A 17,180-nucleotide genomic window follows, 5' to 3' on the forward strand; every position below is an offset into this window, starting at 1 on the left:
ACAGTAGGGAACAATATATCGTTGGGAATATTCGTTTCCCCCCAGCTGTTGTGAGGATTACAGCTAAGCTCAGAGGGAACAGGGAATTTTCTGAGGGAGGTGGCAGATGACATCAGCATCCCTGCTGGCAATGCATCCCTGTGAGCCCTGGTACCACCACACCGCTGATTTTTCTCCTACCCCCCAAGAAAATGGACAAGAATTGTCTCCCATATTTGCAGCCTGCAAATGGGCCAGCAATAATAGCAGGGCAGTTTTGGCTCAGCGCAACTTCTGTCCCTCTCAGTGCTGATACCCTACCCCACCGCTCCCCCCTTGTCCTCCAGTAGCACCTGCATAACAGCCAGAAGGAAGTCAACAAAGGATGTCGCACAGCTGGAAATGATGCAAGATCCAGGAGCAGACAATATAGGCCTTGACATGCTCAAAGCATAAGAACTTAAGGAGAGCCCTGCTGGATCAGAGCAAAGGCCTCTCTAGTCCAGCATTCTGTTCCCACAGTGTCCAGCCAGCTGCCCCAATGGGAAGCCCACAAGCGAGACATGAGCACAATAACCCGCAGCAATTGGTATTCAGAAGCACGCTGCCTCTGATCCTGGAAGAGAAAACATCAGGACTGGTGAATGATTTCAACAACAGAGGCGGAGAGGAGTTGCATGTCTCTTGGTTGATGGTTTTAAAATCATTTTTAGGTATATGATGTGTGTGAGTGTGCTGTCCGTTTATATGCTTTTATGTAAATGGTTTTGTATTTTAAATGGTTTTTAGTTTTTGTGAATCACCCAGAGAGCTTCGGCTACGGGGCGGTATAGAAGCATCATAAATGAAATGAAATGAAAAAATAGCACGGCTCCCAGGCTCCCAAAAGCAGCCATGTATCACACTGTGAAAAAGGAGGACACGGAGTTGCACAAAAGTTGCACGGGGCGATCTATATGTAGAGATGCAAATTTAGAAATAGTTGGTATGGATTAAATAGAAATGCAATGCATGTCACTGTAGCTGGGAAGTCTGTCACCAGGTGACCTGTATGCTGCTGCTAAATCTTCTGCCCAGGTGTCGCTAACTGGACGGGCAGCAACTCCAAGGCCCTTTAGCTCTTCCTTCTGATGTTTCTTTATCTTTATACTGGACTTGGACTGGACAGCCTTTTAAATAGAGGACTCCTTCCAATTAGACGACTGTCCTTTGGCAGCCCCTCAAATAGAGGACTGTCCTCTGTAAAGCAGGACACCTGGACATGCTGACCCTGTCCTTGTCTTGTTTTCCAGACTTCGGGCCACCTGCCAGAAAGTGATCGCACACAAGATGTTTGACCACGTGGTTCTCATCTTCATCTTCCTCAACTGCATCACCATTGCACTGGAGAGGCCGGATATCGACCCCAACAGCACAGTGAGCCCAGAGTCATTCCTAGATCGCCTCATCACTGGGAGAGTTGGAGGGGAGGATGTGGCTAATAGTCCTGATGGCTCTGTGCTCCCTCCAGTACCAGAGGCAGTGAGCCTACGTACACCAGTTGCTATGGACCATGGGCGGGAAGGTGCTGTTGCACTCATGTCCTGCTTGTGGGTTCCTGGTTGACAGCTGGTTGGTCACTGTGTGAACAGAATGCTGGACTAGATGGACCCTTGGTCTGATCCAGCCGGGCTCTTCTGATGTTCTGATGTGACCCAAAAGCCAATTTACTTTGAGGCCCACAAGCTTTGAGTGGAAAGGTAAAGCTTTAGTCCAGGGGTGGGAAACCTCTTTCAGTCCCGGGGGCCACAATCCAACAGTGGGTGGGGCTGAAGACAAAGGGTGGGGCCAAAGCTAAAAGAGGAGGGACCAAAATACCAGAAATACCAGCCTATTTTAGCTTAAAACTCATTGCCAGTAACTGAGGCTTAGGAGAGGCATTTAGAATGAGCGGGGGCGTGGGGGGGTGGACTACACAAAAGCCAGGAAACCACCAAGTGATTGGTAGTCAGGGAAGGGGGAGTGGCCAGTGGGGAACCCTGGAGGGCCGGATTTGACCCCGAGCCTAAATAGCCCACCCCTGCTTTAATGGATTAACTAATTGCTACAGGCTTGTTTCAATTGCAAGGCCATATTTTTATTGCAGGAGCTAAGAACAGAAGAAGAGCCCTGCTGGGTCAGACCAAGGGTCCATCTGTTCACACAGCGGCCAACCAGCTGCCCATGGGAAACCCATAAGCAGGACACGAGTGCAACAGCACTGTCCTGCCCATGTTCCCCAGCAACTGGTGTACCTAGGCACACTGCCTCTGATACTGGAGGTAGCATATAGCCATCAGGACTGGCAGCCATTGATAGCCTTCTCCAGGAATTTGTCCAACCCCCTTTAAAGACATCCGAACTGGTGGCCATCACTACATCCGATGGTAGCGAATTCCATAGTCTAACTCTGCACCATGTGAAGAAGTCCTTCCTTATATCTGTCCTGAATCTCCCACCCATCAGCTTCATGGGAGGACCCCATTGGGTTCTGGTATTTTGAGAGCCTTTTCCTCTGGGCCGTCTTTTCTCAAAGGCATGTTACCATAACTAGGAAGGCAAAAGAGAACTTTTGAAAATGGCTTTTTCTTTCTCATAAGGGATGGCTGCTCTTTTGCCTGTTAAAGTATGAATGGATTTTCTTCCATTTCTGAAAAGGCACCTCCTAGTGAGTTTTGGGGTGATTTTACAAATTTGTTTAAATTAAATAGACCAATACACTGACTGATCAGTTAAAAGCAGTTGTTCTATCAACTGAAGAGGGTTTAAATAAAAAAATCATTTCCTTTCTTTAACACTTTTCTAGCCCACCTGTCCCATCTGCTGGCTGAGATGGCTCACAATTAAAAATATAAACTCCAGAAATGATCACTAGACCCACTGAAATCAATGGGACCTAAACTAGTCATGCCTAACCTAATTCCCATTGATTTCAGTTGGTCTGGAACCAACCCCATAATAGTACCAACAATCCTGCCCACTTTGAGTAGTTGTTGCATTCATATTCCACTCTTCCTCCAAGGAGCGCAGAGTGGTAGTTTTATTTTAACCTCAGCACAACCCTGCAAAGTAGATTAGGCTCAAAGGTAGTGCAGAATCATTGGGTGCCTTCGGGGGGCGGGTCTTGAAGCTCAGAATCTAGAGAAGTGGTTGAATAAGATTTCCTGGTTTTGGAAACAAGGGGAGGGGGAGGGGGAGTAAGTTTAGTGCCTTGCATATCTTTGTCCTTCCCCATGAGTAGCAGAATATATTATGCAAAATAGCTGGGTGGGGAGGTAAGGTAGACTCAAGGTTGGATCCAGACTTCATCATACTTGGAGTCAACCCACTGAAATCAATGAGACTAAAGTTAGTCATGACTAAGCAAAGCCCAACTGATTTCTTTGGGTCTACTCTTAGCGAGACTAAGCCAGGATCCAACCCAGTGGCTGCAATCCTGAACATCCTTACATGGAAGTAATTTCCACTGAACTCAGTGAGACTTACTTCTGAGTATAGGGTTGCACTGTAAATTATTCGGTGAAGAGTCATTTCTCCATTGTGCTGCACTGAAAAGGAGAAAACAATGAGTTTGGATAACTTGGGGGTGGACAGACGCTTGATTCCCACAAAGAAGAAGAGAGCATGAGAGCTGTTCAAAGTCCAAACGTTTTCTTTCTTTTGCAGGAGCGGATATTCTTGAGCGTGTCGAACTACATCTTCACTGCCATCTTTGTTGCCGAAATGTTGGTTAAGGTAATGCTTAACCAAGTGGCATGCAGAAAAGAAGTCATCGGAGCTGAGTTCTTACCTTGTTTCAGTCACTTTGGTCATTGGACCGTAATAAAGAGTGACTTGACCTTGTTTCAGTTGTGTTCATGTACAGCAAAAACCAGTCTACCCATTACACAGAGTACCGTGGTAAACCGAGGTGGTAGAATTCTGCCACTTTAGATTACATCGGGGGTTAATTTTTGAATGCTCTCCAATGACAAAGGGAGTGGGGGGAAGCCTTCCCTGTGCGGAGTAAACTTGCAGCACAGAGCCCGTGTGTTGTAGTGATTAGAAGACCCAGGTTATTATTACTTATTACTTGGAAGACCCAGGTTATTATTACTTATTACCTTTCTATACCGCCCCATAGCTCAAGCTCTCTGGGTGGTTTACAGAAGTTAAAACTTCTAAAATTAGCAAATGTGTGCCCTCCCTTTCCCCCCAAAGGCAAATGCAATATAATACAATACAATATAATATAATGTACACACACAAACACACCTCTGAAAAGCCATGAAATACTAAATTAAAAATAACCACAATAAAACAAACTAAGCACACACAGAAACAGGATAAAAATATACTGATTAACCAGATATGCATGCATGTTTTTAACGCCCGCTGGAACAAATGTTGGCAAAAGATCATGAAACAGGATGCCAGACAGATCACCAGGGGTACAACTATGGAGAAGGCTCTCTCCCCCTAAAGGTGCCTCGGATAAAGGCAGGATTTGCAAGACAGCCTTCTCTGAGGTTGTGCTCAGATAATGGAACTCCCTGCTGGTTATTAAAATAAAGAATCCCAAAGGTAACTGGCAAATGCTTTACAGTAAGTATCCTTTGGAGAAAGCAATGTGAGAAAGGCAGGAATGCAATAGAGCCCATTGGAGACATTTTGCCCCTTCTATCCTGCATGCTCCAAAGCCACCCATCTTGTTGAAGCTGCCCCAGCCTGGTTTCAGGCCACCCCAGACATCTGCTGGAAGCCAGAGTTTACTGGCTTAGTAAAGTTTACCAGTTTAGTTCTAGTCCCCACACACCCATGAAGCTCACTGGGTAACTTTGGGTTAGTCCCTGACTCTCAGCCTAACCTACCTCACAGAGTTGCCGTGATGATAAAGTGGAGAGGAGGATTAGGTAAACCATCTTGAGTTCCTTGCAAGAGGAAAAAAGGGTGGGTTGTCAATGTAATTAATTAATTAATTAATTAAAGAGAACTGTTTAGCATACACCTTCTCCTTATGGGCTGGTTTTCTGCACGTGGGGTTAGCCGTTGTTTGGGTTTTGCATTGGGGAAGCTCTCAAAAAGATGAACCGCTGGACTCCGAAGTGGTATAATGCAGAATTCTACCACTTCAGCCCAACATCTCGTTCAGCATAATGGATGGACTGGCCAAGCAATGCACATGAGCAGCTTCTCCATGCCCTCTTCCTCTGTCCATAGGTCGTGGCCCTGGGCTTCTTCTCTGGGAAGAACACCTACCTCCAGAGCAGCTGGAACGTGCTGGATGGGGTCCTGGTCTTTGTGTCCATCATCGACATCATCGTTTCCATGGCGTCGGCAGGCGGAGCAAAGATCCTGGGGGTCCTTCGGGTGCTGCGGCTGCTGCGCACTTTGAGGCCTTTACGGTATTTTTGTCCTCTGAGATGTCCTATTAGGGCCATAGCTGCTTTCCACCCAGGGATGGGAAACAAAAAAATTCCCATGAGTAGAAAAGCGGCTGCAGCGGGGGACAATTTTGACCATAAAATCTACTGTTGTGGAAAAAAAAGTTTCCAATCCCTCTGGAAAAAGAAGCTCCACCTTTTTCGGTAGGAATGTTGGAGAAATCCGTTCCAGGGGTGGAATTTGGCAATTTTTTCTAGGTTTGGCCCCCCAGACTTTGTTCCAGTTCCCACTATGGTGCCTGACTTCAATGAGCTGGGCCAGTGTGGGCATTTGGGGCAATTTTTTCCCGCAGGCTCCACAATTTCTGAGAATTTCTGAGCAATTTGCACAAATTATTGGGCACTTTGAGCAAATTCGGCCATAATTTGTGCAAATTTGGCCATAATTTATGCAAATTGCTCAAAATTTGCACAAATTGTGAAACCTGCGGGAGAGGGGGAAATATGCACCAAAAATGGTTCCCAGAATTTGGGGGAAAGCTCGCAGCTTGGCTCACAAACACAAGTTGAGCCATACGAGCCGCAGAACTCTGTCAAGTCAAAAAAGAACTGGATTTCCAAGTGATGCGTATCCCTACTTTTCAGTGATGTCTTTGGCATAACCTCCTAGTGCCCGTGCCCCATGTAACTCAGCCTACATACATGGAACTGAAACAACTGCAGATTACTTCGTTGTGTATCCTTTGCTGCCTCCATTTCCTTTCACTTCTTCTGTTGTTACCCCTCTGTCAAATTTTAGACTGTGAGATCCTCAGGGCAGGGGCTTCATCCTCTTGTACTCTCTACTCCAATCCTCTTTCAGCCAAATTCCATTTTGGAGAAGGTCTTGGGGGCCACATTCCAGGGGTGGGCTGGGTCAAAGGAAAAAGTGGAAGGGGCAAAAATACTCAGATACCATCAGATTTTAGTGTAAAGCCTTTGCTGCCAGTCACTAATGCCTTAGGAGAGTCTTTCCCACCTTTTAAACTGAATAAAAAGTACTGCACAAAAGCCGGGAAACCAGGAAACAGCAGTATGGGGAAAGGGGTGGGGCCAGGGAAGGGGCGTGGCCTTCTAGGGAACCCCTGGAGGGCCAGATTGAGACCCCAGGCAGGCTGCATTTGGCCCACAGGTTCAACACCACTGCTGTAAAGTATCCTGCACACAGATGGTGCTGTATAAATCCATCAATCAATCAATAACAACATCCACTGAGAAAGGATTAAATGCTCCTACCACCACCATGGCAAGTAAATTTAAGAACGTAAGGATCTTCTGGATCGGGCCAAAGGTCCACTTAGTCCAACATCCTGCTTCTCACAGTGGTCAACAAGATGCCCCAATGGGAAGCCCACAAGCAGGACAGGAAGGTAGTACCCACACACTTGTTTGACCCCCTAGAAACTGGTGTTGCCCTGAAACTGGGACATTCCAAATGGGCATCATGTGCAAAAGCCCTTGATGAATGTCACCTCTTCCCTCCTCCATTTCAGTCAGAAGAAGGTGGGGAGACCAATCATAGGTAGGGATGTCGGAGAAACCCACAATGGAACCAAATGAATTTGGATTTTCATGAATCTGACCCATGGATTCTACAGCAAATCGACTTTTCTGCTGCTGGATTCCACAGACTTGCAGATCAGTTTTCTAATTTTCCCAAATGTTGCACAAATTTTGTTGTAGGAAAATACGCAAAATAAAATGTGCATTTCCCCTATAGGCTAAAGTGTGAAAATGTATGTTGGGGGGATTTGTGCATTTTTGCGCTTGCAAATTTGCACAAATGCAGATTTGTGCAAATCGGGGGGATCCAATTCTGTCAATGGTATATGTTGGAATGAAAGCCTCCTGACAATCTGCAAAAAACAGAAAAAATGGGTTTTATACAATCCATACATCCCTGATCTTGGAGTCTTGGAGGTCCATCACAGTTTGGGTCTGTGAAGGTTAAAACCAACACCATCTGACAACCAGCAGAGCTCTCCTAAGAGGGATGGATTACGTCCCCTCCCTGCAGTCAACCCCAGTCAAAAGCCAAGCTGGTGCTTTCTGGGCCAGTCATAGTTCCCCAACTGTCTAGAAGGACAGCCCTGAGTAGAGGACATCACAGCCATCAAGTCAAGGGCAACAGAATTAACTATCTTGTCACGCTTGTTGCTTTATGCTCCAGGTTGAATGTTGGGCTGGCAATGTTGGACAAAGTACCAGCAAGGCCAACCCCAGTTCAGGAGCTCCTTTTGATGTGGAGAAGCAACTCGATTCCCACCCGGTGTTTATCTTCTTAGGCCGAAGAAGCGTAAAGATCAAAGACTTGTTATTTGAGTGCCCTGCGGGCCAGTGCTTGTACACCTGCAGTTAGCAGTTTGTAAATGTGCCTCTCTACTTCTCGACGCATGCATGCACCTGACCAGAAAACCAAAGCAAACCTCCCCCCAAGCGTCCTCCCGATACATACGATTAACCTTCCCGTGCAAGTAGAAAGGTTGAGCTTGTTTGTGGCGCTGAACATTATCATATTCATCCTGTGAGCAAGTTACATGCTGCCTCCTCACTGCCTTTTTATCAGAACTCTACCTATCGGGAGGGTGCCCATCATCTAAACGACATGTGCAATTGCAAAACCTCACAGTCATTCCAGGAGCAGTGGGCATGGCTCCAGCGGGAGGAGTGCCAGGCAGGGTTGGGGGCAGGCGAGAGCGAAGATAGCGGGTGAGGCAGCCACATTGGCCTGAAGCAGCTTTACATTTCAACCGCAGTGGGTGATAATTTGAGAACTCCAAGCATCTGCAGACGCTTCACGTTCGACCCCACCAAGGAGCAATTTAGCTTCTTGGCAAAGACGAGAAGTAGGACGCCACTTTCAATGTTTGAAACCAGGCAAACGGGAATTTGTGCTTTGTTTACGATCAAGCATTCAGCAGGCTGCCCGGAGATAAGGAGAAAGAGTAAGAGAGGGTGTGCGTGGGGAATTCTCATCTGCCCTCTGCTCAGGTTTGAGGTTTCCCATCATGACCAGAAAAAAAACCAACAGGGTTGCTTTGCTTCTCTTGTGCGATATCTGCAGAAATGAACTAAGAAATGCCAGCCGTTCAAAAGGTGTCAGCTGGCTTCTTGCTGGCGGTGGAACACACAGGTCTTAATTTGAGGCAGGCTGCACTTGGGGAAGGAGGCTTGATCCCAATATCTGTTTTCTGTTCCAAGCGTTCAGGTTCCAGGTGGCGAGCCAAAGTACTCCGTGGCACAGAGACAACAGAGAATCCGGGGGCATCTTAAAGGCCACTCAGTATATTTTGGCAGCGGCTTTCCTAGGCAAGACTTTATGTAAGGGAAGTAGGTTGGTTCCTTCCAGATATTTTGAACTACAATCCCCATAAGCCCCAGCCAGCATGGCTAATGGATGGGGATTATGGGAATCATCATCCAAAACATCTGGAGGGCACCAGGTTGCCTACCTCTGCTCCACATCACCAGATCTGAGGAGGGGGAGACATCAGACTGTAACATGGGAATGCATAACGTGTGAAGCAATGATTCAAAAGACTGCCTCTGAGCATGTACCAAATGCTTTTCCTTCTCCAGTGTATGTGATGTGCGTCAAACACTTTGGGGAAAGTCCCCCTCCAAACTTGCAGTTCTGCCCACAGCAGCCCAAACTCTTCAGACTGTTTCCTATTCCGGTGTATCTCCCACCTTCCTAAACATGGCACTCAAGGCAACACAATATTTCAGTAAAAGAGCGGATAAAACTAGAGCAAGAAGAATCATGAAATACACTTCAGTTTTAACCTTCTTTCCAGAGTCATCAGCAGAGCGCCAGGGCTGAAGCTTGTGGTGGAGACGCTGATCTCCTCCCTCCGCCCCATCGGCAACATTGTGCTCATCTGTTGCGCTTTCTTCATCATCTTCGGCATCTTGGGAGTACAGGTAACATTTCCCACACACCTTAGCTCCGCAAGCCCCCCGTCAAAATGGGGGATGTCAGGGAAGTCTGCAATGGATTCCAGCAAGTTCAGACTTCTATGAATCCGGCTGGTGGATTCTGCAGCAGATCAGCTTTTTCCGAGTTGTGTGGATTCTGCGGACCTGCGGACCGTTGGTTTATTTTTTACGGGGGGGGGGATTTGCACAATTGCAGATTAGCACTAATTTGCATTAACTAATGTGCATTAGCGTATTTGTACAAGTGCACATTAGCGTTCATGTGTATTAGTGCAAGTAAAACAAAACTCAGGGGGGATGGAATCTGATTCCATCAGTGAGCGGACAACGGAATGAAAGACCCCTGACACTTCGCAAAACACAGGCAGAACGGATTTAACAAAATCTGTACATCTCTAGGCAACATTTGCTTCCCCCCTTCCCCTTCAGCAACTGGTCCAAGCTGCTCAGGTTGTCTGACGCTGTGCCCCCCCCCCCTTTTGTGATGGAGCAGCTCCTTGATCCTGGCTCTGGCTTGCCCAAGCTGATGTGTCAGGGTCGAGGCCTCATTACCTGTGGTAAGCAGCACAAAAACTTTTCTTTTGTGGGCTGCTACATTCATTCATTCATTTATATGATACATTCATATCTGTCAGGGTGGAAACTGAGCCCATAGAGCCCCAGAGCAGTTCTGAGGAGGAACAGCAATCCGTGGGAGAGGAGCTCGCTCATCTCTCACAACTCACAAGCACAGCAGCTGGCAGAGATTCCTCCTGCCAGCATTCCTGGGATAGATAGTGACCCTGGCAGTGAGAGAGCGCTGGAGGGGGGCTTGCTGGACGCTCAGCGCAGACGCAGGGAGCGACGACAGATGGAGGATGCAGAAAGGAGGCGTACCGCTCGTTTGGCACGCAAACAACGGTCGCGTCCCGAGGACCCAAGGGAAAGAGGGAGGACCTCTCCATAGCCCATAAGTTCAGAGTCTTCCCGTGGTTCCCCTTCAGACGGGGACCAACTGCCTTACCTGGAGCTTAGGCTACTCTGCTATCTTTCCCCAGTGCTGTTCCTTGCTTAGTCGCTAGTGATTAGTATCTGAAAGAGTCATAAAGTAATAAAGGAATAAAGCCTCGGAAAGAGTCCTCGTTGTCTGTGTCCTGAGTTGGCTATTGGAGGGGACTGCAAGAGGCAGCTAGGGCGCTCCTGACAATATCCCACCTTCTCCTCTATGGAGCCTAAGGTGGTACACATGATCCTCCTCTCCATTTTATCTTCACAACCTCTGAGGTAGGTCAGGCTGAGAGTCAGTAACAGGCCCATAGCACCCCGGGGAGCTTCGTGGCTGAGTGCAGACTTGAAACTGGGTCTTGCCAGTTCAATGCTCTAATTCAGGGATGGGGAACCTCTTTCAGCCCAGGTTCTGAATTCCATTTCAGAGTAGCTCTCAGGGGCCACATTCCCATAGTGGGCATGGGCAAAGGCCAGAAATGCCAACATACTTTAGCTTAAATCTCTTATTGGCAGTGTAACTCAGCCTTAGAAGAGGCATCTCAACCTTTTAGAATGGGGAAAAACTGCACAGAAGCCAGGAAACCACCAAACAATCAGTGGCTGGGGAAAGGGGGTGTGGACAGGAGGAGTGGCCGTGGCCATCTAGAGAACTCTGGAGGGCCACATAGGGATCTTAGGAGGGCCAGATTTGGCCCCCAGGCCTGAGGTTCCCCACCCCTGCTTTAACCACTACACCACAGTGGCTCCCTTTCCTGAATTAAGTGCTGAAGTTAATTCCATGTTATGTAAAGAAGGAATTTCTTCTGTCTGTCCCAGATCTCCTGCCCACTAATTTCATTGTCTGTGAAGGGATGTCCCAACCCTGCTTTACTCCACAGAACAGGTTCTGGTACATGTTGGGAGGAATTGGGAGCAAACTGGCCATTGAGGAGCTGTTCTAATGAGGGCTCCCTGCCTCCAGTCATTAGAATCATAGAGTTGAAAGGCACCGCAAACATCATCTAGTCCAACCCCCTGTGGATGCAGGAAACCCACTCCTACAGAGTGGAGTTTATTTTATTTATTTTATTTCTATACCACCCAATAGCTGAAGCTGTCTGTATGTATGATTAGTGGGCTATGATCAGTGGCTCTCTAGCCTTTGCTGCATGACCTCTCATAACAGAGAGGTCACCACCTTCTGAGGCAGTTTGTTCCACTGCCAAAAAGCTCCTACATCAGGAGGTTCTTCCTAAGGCTTAGTCAAGAATCCCTTTCTTGTAATTTGAACCTACTGGTTTGAGTCCCGCCCCCAGGAACAACAGAAAACAAGTTTGCTCCATCTCCTTTGAGACAGCACTTCAATATTTGGAAATAGCTATCACATCTTAATCATCTCTTCTCCCGGTTAAATATACTCCTTCAACCTTTCCTCACAGAACTTGGTCTTCAGGCTCCATGACATCTTTGTCGCCCTCCTCTGGACTCATTCCAGTTTGTCAAATTTGCAGTTCCTCTAGTATAGCTGAGAAAAGGGCACTCCAAAATACAGGTCACATGGCACTCCCAAACTCTTCATCCAGTCAAAGTTAGGTTCAGATCTGGTAACCTCTCTCTCTTTCTCTCTCTGTCTCTGGTTTTAATCTTTTTCTCTCCGTTTGAATCCAGCTATTTAAAGGCAAATTCTACTACTGCGAAGGGCCCGACATCCGAAATGTCTCCACCAAAGCCGACTGCACAAATGCCCGCTACAAATGGGTCCGGCGGAAGTACAACTTTGACAACTTGGGGCAGGTAAGGGGAAGAGAGAAGGAACAGTTTGGACAGGACTTTCATCTGCCTTGCAGATCAGTGTCCCAACTGGCCTTCCTCACATGCACCTCTTGCAAGTCAGCTCTCAGCCTTCCCCTCATACTTCAACCCCCAATCCCCCTCAATATACACTCATCCTTCAATTTACTAAAACAAAAATAAGTACATTCACAAACATTTTAAAAAAACAGTTGCAAATCTGGGGAATCAAGTGGAGGGTGTGTTGGTGATGTCACTGGTACTAGCCTATGGGTGTCCACCACAGCTTGCTTTTTCTCCTACAGGATGTGAACTTGAAGAGCCATTTCCCCTGCCCCCAGACCTTTCTTGAAAACATGTAAATGTGTGTGTATATTTTCAAGGCATCAAAGGCGCTGTCGAGACACACCTCTTGCAGGTGTGCCCTTCACCCTAAAATATTCTTAAAACTTGTATTCCACTCTTCTTTGGGGAGCTTATTATCTGTCTGTCTGTCTATCATCTATCATCTATCTATCTATTTCATTTCTATACCGCCAATAGCCAACGCTCTCTGGGCGGTCCACAAAATTAAAACCATAAAATACTACATAAGGTACTTTATAAAAGTTCAAAAAGTTTAAAACTACAGTATAAAATGAAAGTGAAAACCAAGATAAAACCTAGTAGCAGTGCAAAAATCTAAAATACAGTGACAGATTTAAAACAAGAGAACTGAAAAGACTAAAATGCCTGGGAAAATAAAAAGGTCTTCACCTGGCACTGGAAAGAGCACAGTGTAGGCGCCAGGTGAGCGCAGTGAGGGATCCCCAGCCATCTCCCATCCAGGCACTGAGCGGGCCTACAGCAGCTCAGTCCCAACAGTGCCACCACCCACACGGCGTCTCTGTCACAGCCTCCTCCTCGGTTCCCATCTGCCGCTCTGACACAGCCTGCCTTGCGTCTTCCTCTAATCCCTCCTCCTGCTTCCTTGGCTCTGTCTGCCGCTTCCATTAAAGGCCAGCAGGGACCTCCGAAGCTACGTCAGCCTTGCGTACTGATCAGAGAATCGGCGAGGTGGAGCGGCCACTCTGAGCAATTGCGCCGGCCAGGAAAATTGGAAGTGATCGCTGGGAGCAGAGATCAGCTCCTCGGAGCAGTTCTGCTGGGACGGGAGATGTGCAGGAAGTGGGCCGCGTCAGGCCTGAGCAGCAACGTAGCTCTAATTGGAGGGGCGGCTCGGCGACAGGAGTCACGACCTCTCCTTGCTGGATAGGCCTGACTGGCAGAGTGAGAGCACAAAGTGGGAGTCGAAGGCGGCACTTGGCCGCACAGGAGAAACGCTGATGAAGGCTAAATCGCATGAACAAGAGCCTTTTCCCTTGTGGCGGGGTTTAATTTCAGCCACAGCCCATGGGAGGAGCCGTAGCGCAGGAGTAGAGCGCCTGCGCTGCATGCAAAGCACCCAGGGTGCGATACTTGGCATCGCCAGTGTAAAAAGGATTAGGTACCAGACCAACCCCCTGCTCGGTGCAGCATCGACAGCATCCCCAACAGATGGCCATCCAGCCTTTGCTTAAACACCTTCAGCGAAGGAGAGCTCAGCACCGCCCAAGGCAGTCTGTCCTGCTGTCAAACAGCTTGTACCATGCAGTCCTTCTCCTGACGTTTAGCCAGAATCTGCTTCCCTGCAAATTTGCACCCAATGGCTTGGTTCGCACATAATGCTAAGCCATGGTGTCATTTGTCGAAATCTGGCTTGTCATTGTGTCTGAACTCATCACCACATGGTTTACTGACCAACTGTGAGCCACAAATAGAAGCCATAGTTCGTTGTTGGCTTATGGAGCCTGGCCTGTTTCAACCGTGGTTTGTTGCAACATCTGAACCCAGAGCTGTGGCTCATCCCTGCTTTGTTTGCACTGCTGCCTGTCCTGAAACAGAGGCACCCAGCAAGAGCAGCCTGAAAATGATAATAAATCTGGAACATAATTCCTCTGTCCCTATTTAAAGCAGACCTTCCCTACATGTTTGACTGTAATTCTGCCCCCTTCCTGAGATTTCTCTGCCTGCCGACATGCACAATTTTTGATAAGCGAAGCCCGGCTGTCCAGCTGTGGTAAGCGTAAAATGTCTCCTGACGCTTGGGAAATGGGGAGTTGCCGATGGAGCTACCTTAGCTCTTTCCCTAAAAGGAGGGCCAGTTTAATGAATGGAAGGAGCGTGCTCTTTGCTTCCACAGGCACTGATGTCCTTGTTCGTCCTATCCTCCAAAGACGGCTGGGTGAACATCATGTACGACGGACTGGATGCAGTGGGCATCGACCAGCAGGTAGCTAAAGGTCCCAACAGTTTTACTGGGGAGGCATTTATTGGGGAGGCGTTTAAGGCTTGTGGACACATGCACGTCCATCTCTTGATGACTGGCAGCGACATGTCTGGCCTTGGCTCCCCTGGCTTGATGAAATAATATCAGAGTTCTGCCTGGGCTGCCTGATGGGTCATTCACAAGTGCCTGTAACCCTGGGGTCTCCAACATGGTGCCAATGTGTCCGCGAGTTCCTCTCTTGGTGCCCCGCAGGTGCCCTGCCCCTCCTGGTTTGTATGTTATTTCTTAAGATGTTTAAATTAATTTATTTTACCTGGGAAGCTGGTGTGCTGCAAAGCAAAGTGCTGCCCTCCAGCCCCATCTTTATTTGGGTTTGACTGAGTGGGTTTTGTCGTGTTTTGGAGCTCAGCCCTTACTTCTGCCTTGTAGCTAGGTTCTTGGACAAGTTATTTTTCTTTTAATCTCGCCAATTGGCCTTCTGGGAAATGAGAGTTTTATGACTAACCACGCCCATGTTGGCAGCTGGTTTATGGATGCGCAAGCCCCTCCAAGGCAACCATTTTGTGAGAGCACCCCTGCTCAGCCATGAAGCTCGCTGGGTGACTTTGGGCCAGGCACTGACACTCAGACTGACCTCCCTCACAGTGTCGTTGTGGGGGTAAAGTGGAGAGGGGGAGGACTATGTAAGCTGCCTTGCGGTCCTTGCAAGGGGAAAAAAAGTGGGATCTAAATGTAGTAGTCGTAGTAGCAGTAGTAACAACAACAACAGCCACTTAAAAAAAAAAAAAAGGCGGTTGTGCCAAGTAGGCAGTAGGGTGGTACTTCAAGCTGCATTGGTGCTGTGAACTTCGTAGAATACTTGACAATATTTAACTCGAGTCAACTGACCAGTTTTTTGACAATACTGGACTGGTCCGTTGACCATTGTACCAACTCTTTCAGGACACCTGATACCTTATACCAGGGGTGAAAAACTTATTTCAGCCCAAGAGCTGAATTCCATTTTGGAGAAGCTTGCGGGGGCCGCATTATAGTGGTGGGTGGGGTCAGAGGAAAAATGGGCCAGGGCAAACCACCAGAAATGCCAACATATTTTAGCATAAAGCTCTCACTGCTGATAGCTGAGCCTTAGGAGAAGCATTTCTGTCAGGTGTGTTTCTGAGAGCAGGGAGTGGGATAGCAGTTCAGATTCTGAAGGAGAACCATCAGACATGGGGGGAGGGTTTCCCAGGCTAGTCCAGATATGAGTAGGCCTGCTTCTCAGGTTACAAACATACAGATAGCTGAGCTTGAGGGTCCCTCCTCAACCCGCTCCCCCATGAGAGGCAGCGAACAGGAGGATGACCTAATAGATGCCAGGTGCAGGCGCAGAGCAAAGAGAGAGAAGGCAGGGGCAGAACTTAGACCGTCCACCCGATTGGCCTTGTGTGAGAAGCTGCGCTTAGAGGCCTCATGAGAAGAGAGGGACCTCCCCTCCCCCTTAAGTTGGGCTAGCGAGACCGCCTCCCTCTTCAAACGGCAGGCAACTCTCGTAAATTCCATTTGGATCCCCTGAAGGCATTCCTTGTAGACAGAGAGTTTCTCTGAGCATCTGTATGACCCTGTGAGGTAATGGATTAAAAGCTGTAGACTGAAGCCTCTCATCTGTGTGTGTTTCGGCATAGAAGTGAAGTGGGGGGCTAAGGGGATCTTGACAATTTCAACCTTTTAGAATGGGGATAACTCTGCACAAAAGCCAAGAAACCTCCAAACAATGGGTAGCCAGGGGAAATCAGGTGGGACCAGGGAAGCGAGTGTGGCCAGCTGGGGAACCCTGGAGGGTGGGCTTCACTGCTCCTTCTCATGCTTATCCTATGTTGTCTGTTCTCCCTCTCTTGCTCTTCCTGCTTCTTTCCCGCATGCGTCGCCAGCCCAGCCAGAACCACAACCCTTGGATGCTCCTCTACTTCATCTCCTTCCTCCTCATCGTCAGCTTCTTCGTGCTCAACATGTTTGTCGGGGTGGTGGTGGAGAACTTCCACAAGTGCCGGCAGCACCAGGAAGCCGAGGAGGCCCGGCGGCGTGAGGAGAAGCGTCTTCGGCGGCTGGAGAAAAAGCGCAGGAGTAAGGCGATATATATGTCTGGTCGGTAGACAGCGGTACAAATCAAAATCTTTCTGAGCCTTGCCTGCTTCCAAAGCAAGATCTTTTTTTTTCTTTTTTTTTGAGTCTTCTTATTTTTGGTTTGCTTTGGTTTGACGGTGGGACGGAAGAAGGCTTTTTTTTTTTTCATTTCACCATTTGGAGATGCTTTAAGAGCCAGAAGTGACTGCGTCCTTCCCCCGCCAGCTCCTCCTGCACACTTGGCCTCAGATACTCACCCAGCATTTTTTTTCAGTGTCAAAGCTCAGTCCTAGAATATACATAGTAAAAATGATCACAGTGTCCCATGAGCAGGTGCAGAGTGCAATTCCTTCACACAGCAAGGATTATCCACATGGGCATGTCTTTATCTAGCGCTGAAGCACTGAAGGTAAGAGATCCAACTCTATCACAGGTGAGATGGAGAGGATTAGGGATGCTAGAGAAATCCGTTGCGGATTCAAATGAGGCCGGATTCTTTGGAATCCGGCCTCCAGAATCCGCAGCGGGACAGCTCCACTTGCCTCTGCTCCAGGAGGATTCCACGTGGAACGGCTGTTGGCTGCTTGCTTAACCAGAGCCTTTCGCCTCCGCGCCGATCGCCATTTAAAAAAAAAAAAAAGTGATCGGCAGGATGTGCCCATAGACTTATACGC

The 17,180-nt window shown here is 48.1% G+C and overlaps 1 protein-coding gene across 1 annotated transcript in view; it reads left to right on the plus strand.

The window, feature by feature from the left end:
* The window catches only part of CACNA1H (calcium voltage-gated channel subunit alpha1 H), a 419,417-nt gene that overhangs the window by 358,039 nt on the left and 44,198 nt on the right, over positions 1-17,180 (plus strand). Inside the window, exons 19-25 of the mRNA XM_084818118.1 lie at positions 1,272-1,395; positions 3,664-3,732; positions 5,197-5,381; positions 9,197-9,323; positions 11,973-12,098; positions 14,317-14,406; positions 16,314-16,527. Of these exons, the coding sequence (XP_084674244.1) occupies positions 1,272-1,395; positions 3,664-3,732; positions 5,197-5,381; positions 9,197-9,323; positions 11,973-12,098; positions 14,317-14,406; positions 16,314-16,527 (935 nt within the window). The remainder of the gene's footprint in view (positions 1-1,271; positions 1,396-3,663; positions 3,733-5,196; positions 5,382-9,196; positions 9,324-11,972; positions 12,099-14,316; positions 14,407-16,313; positions 16,528-17,180) is intronic.

The sequence above is a fragment of the Heloderma suspectum genome, chromosome 12 (assembly GCF_057233095.1).
Source record: "Heloderma suspectum isolate Gila_16-S chromosome 12, 16-S_ref, whole genome shotgun sequence".
NCBI classification, from domain to species: domain Eukaryota; kingdom Metazoa; phylum Chordata; class Lepidosauria; order Squamata; family Helodermatidae; genus Heloderma; species Heloderma suspectum.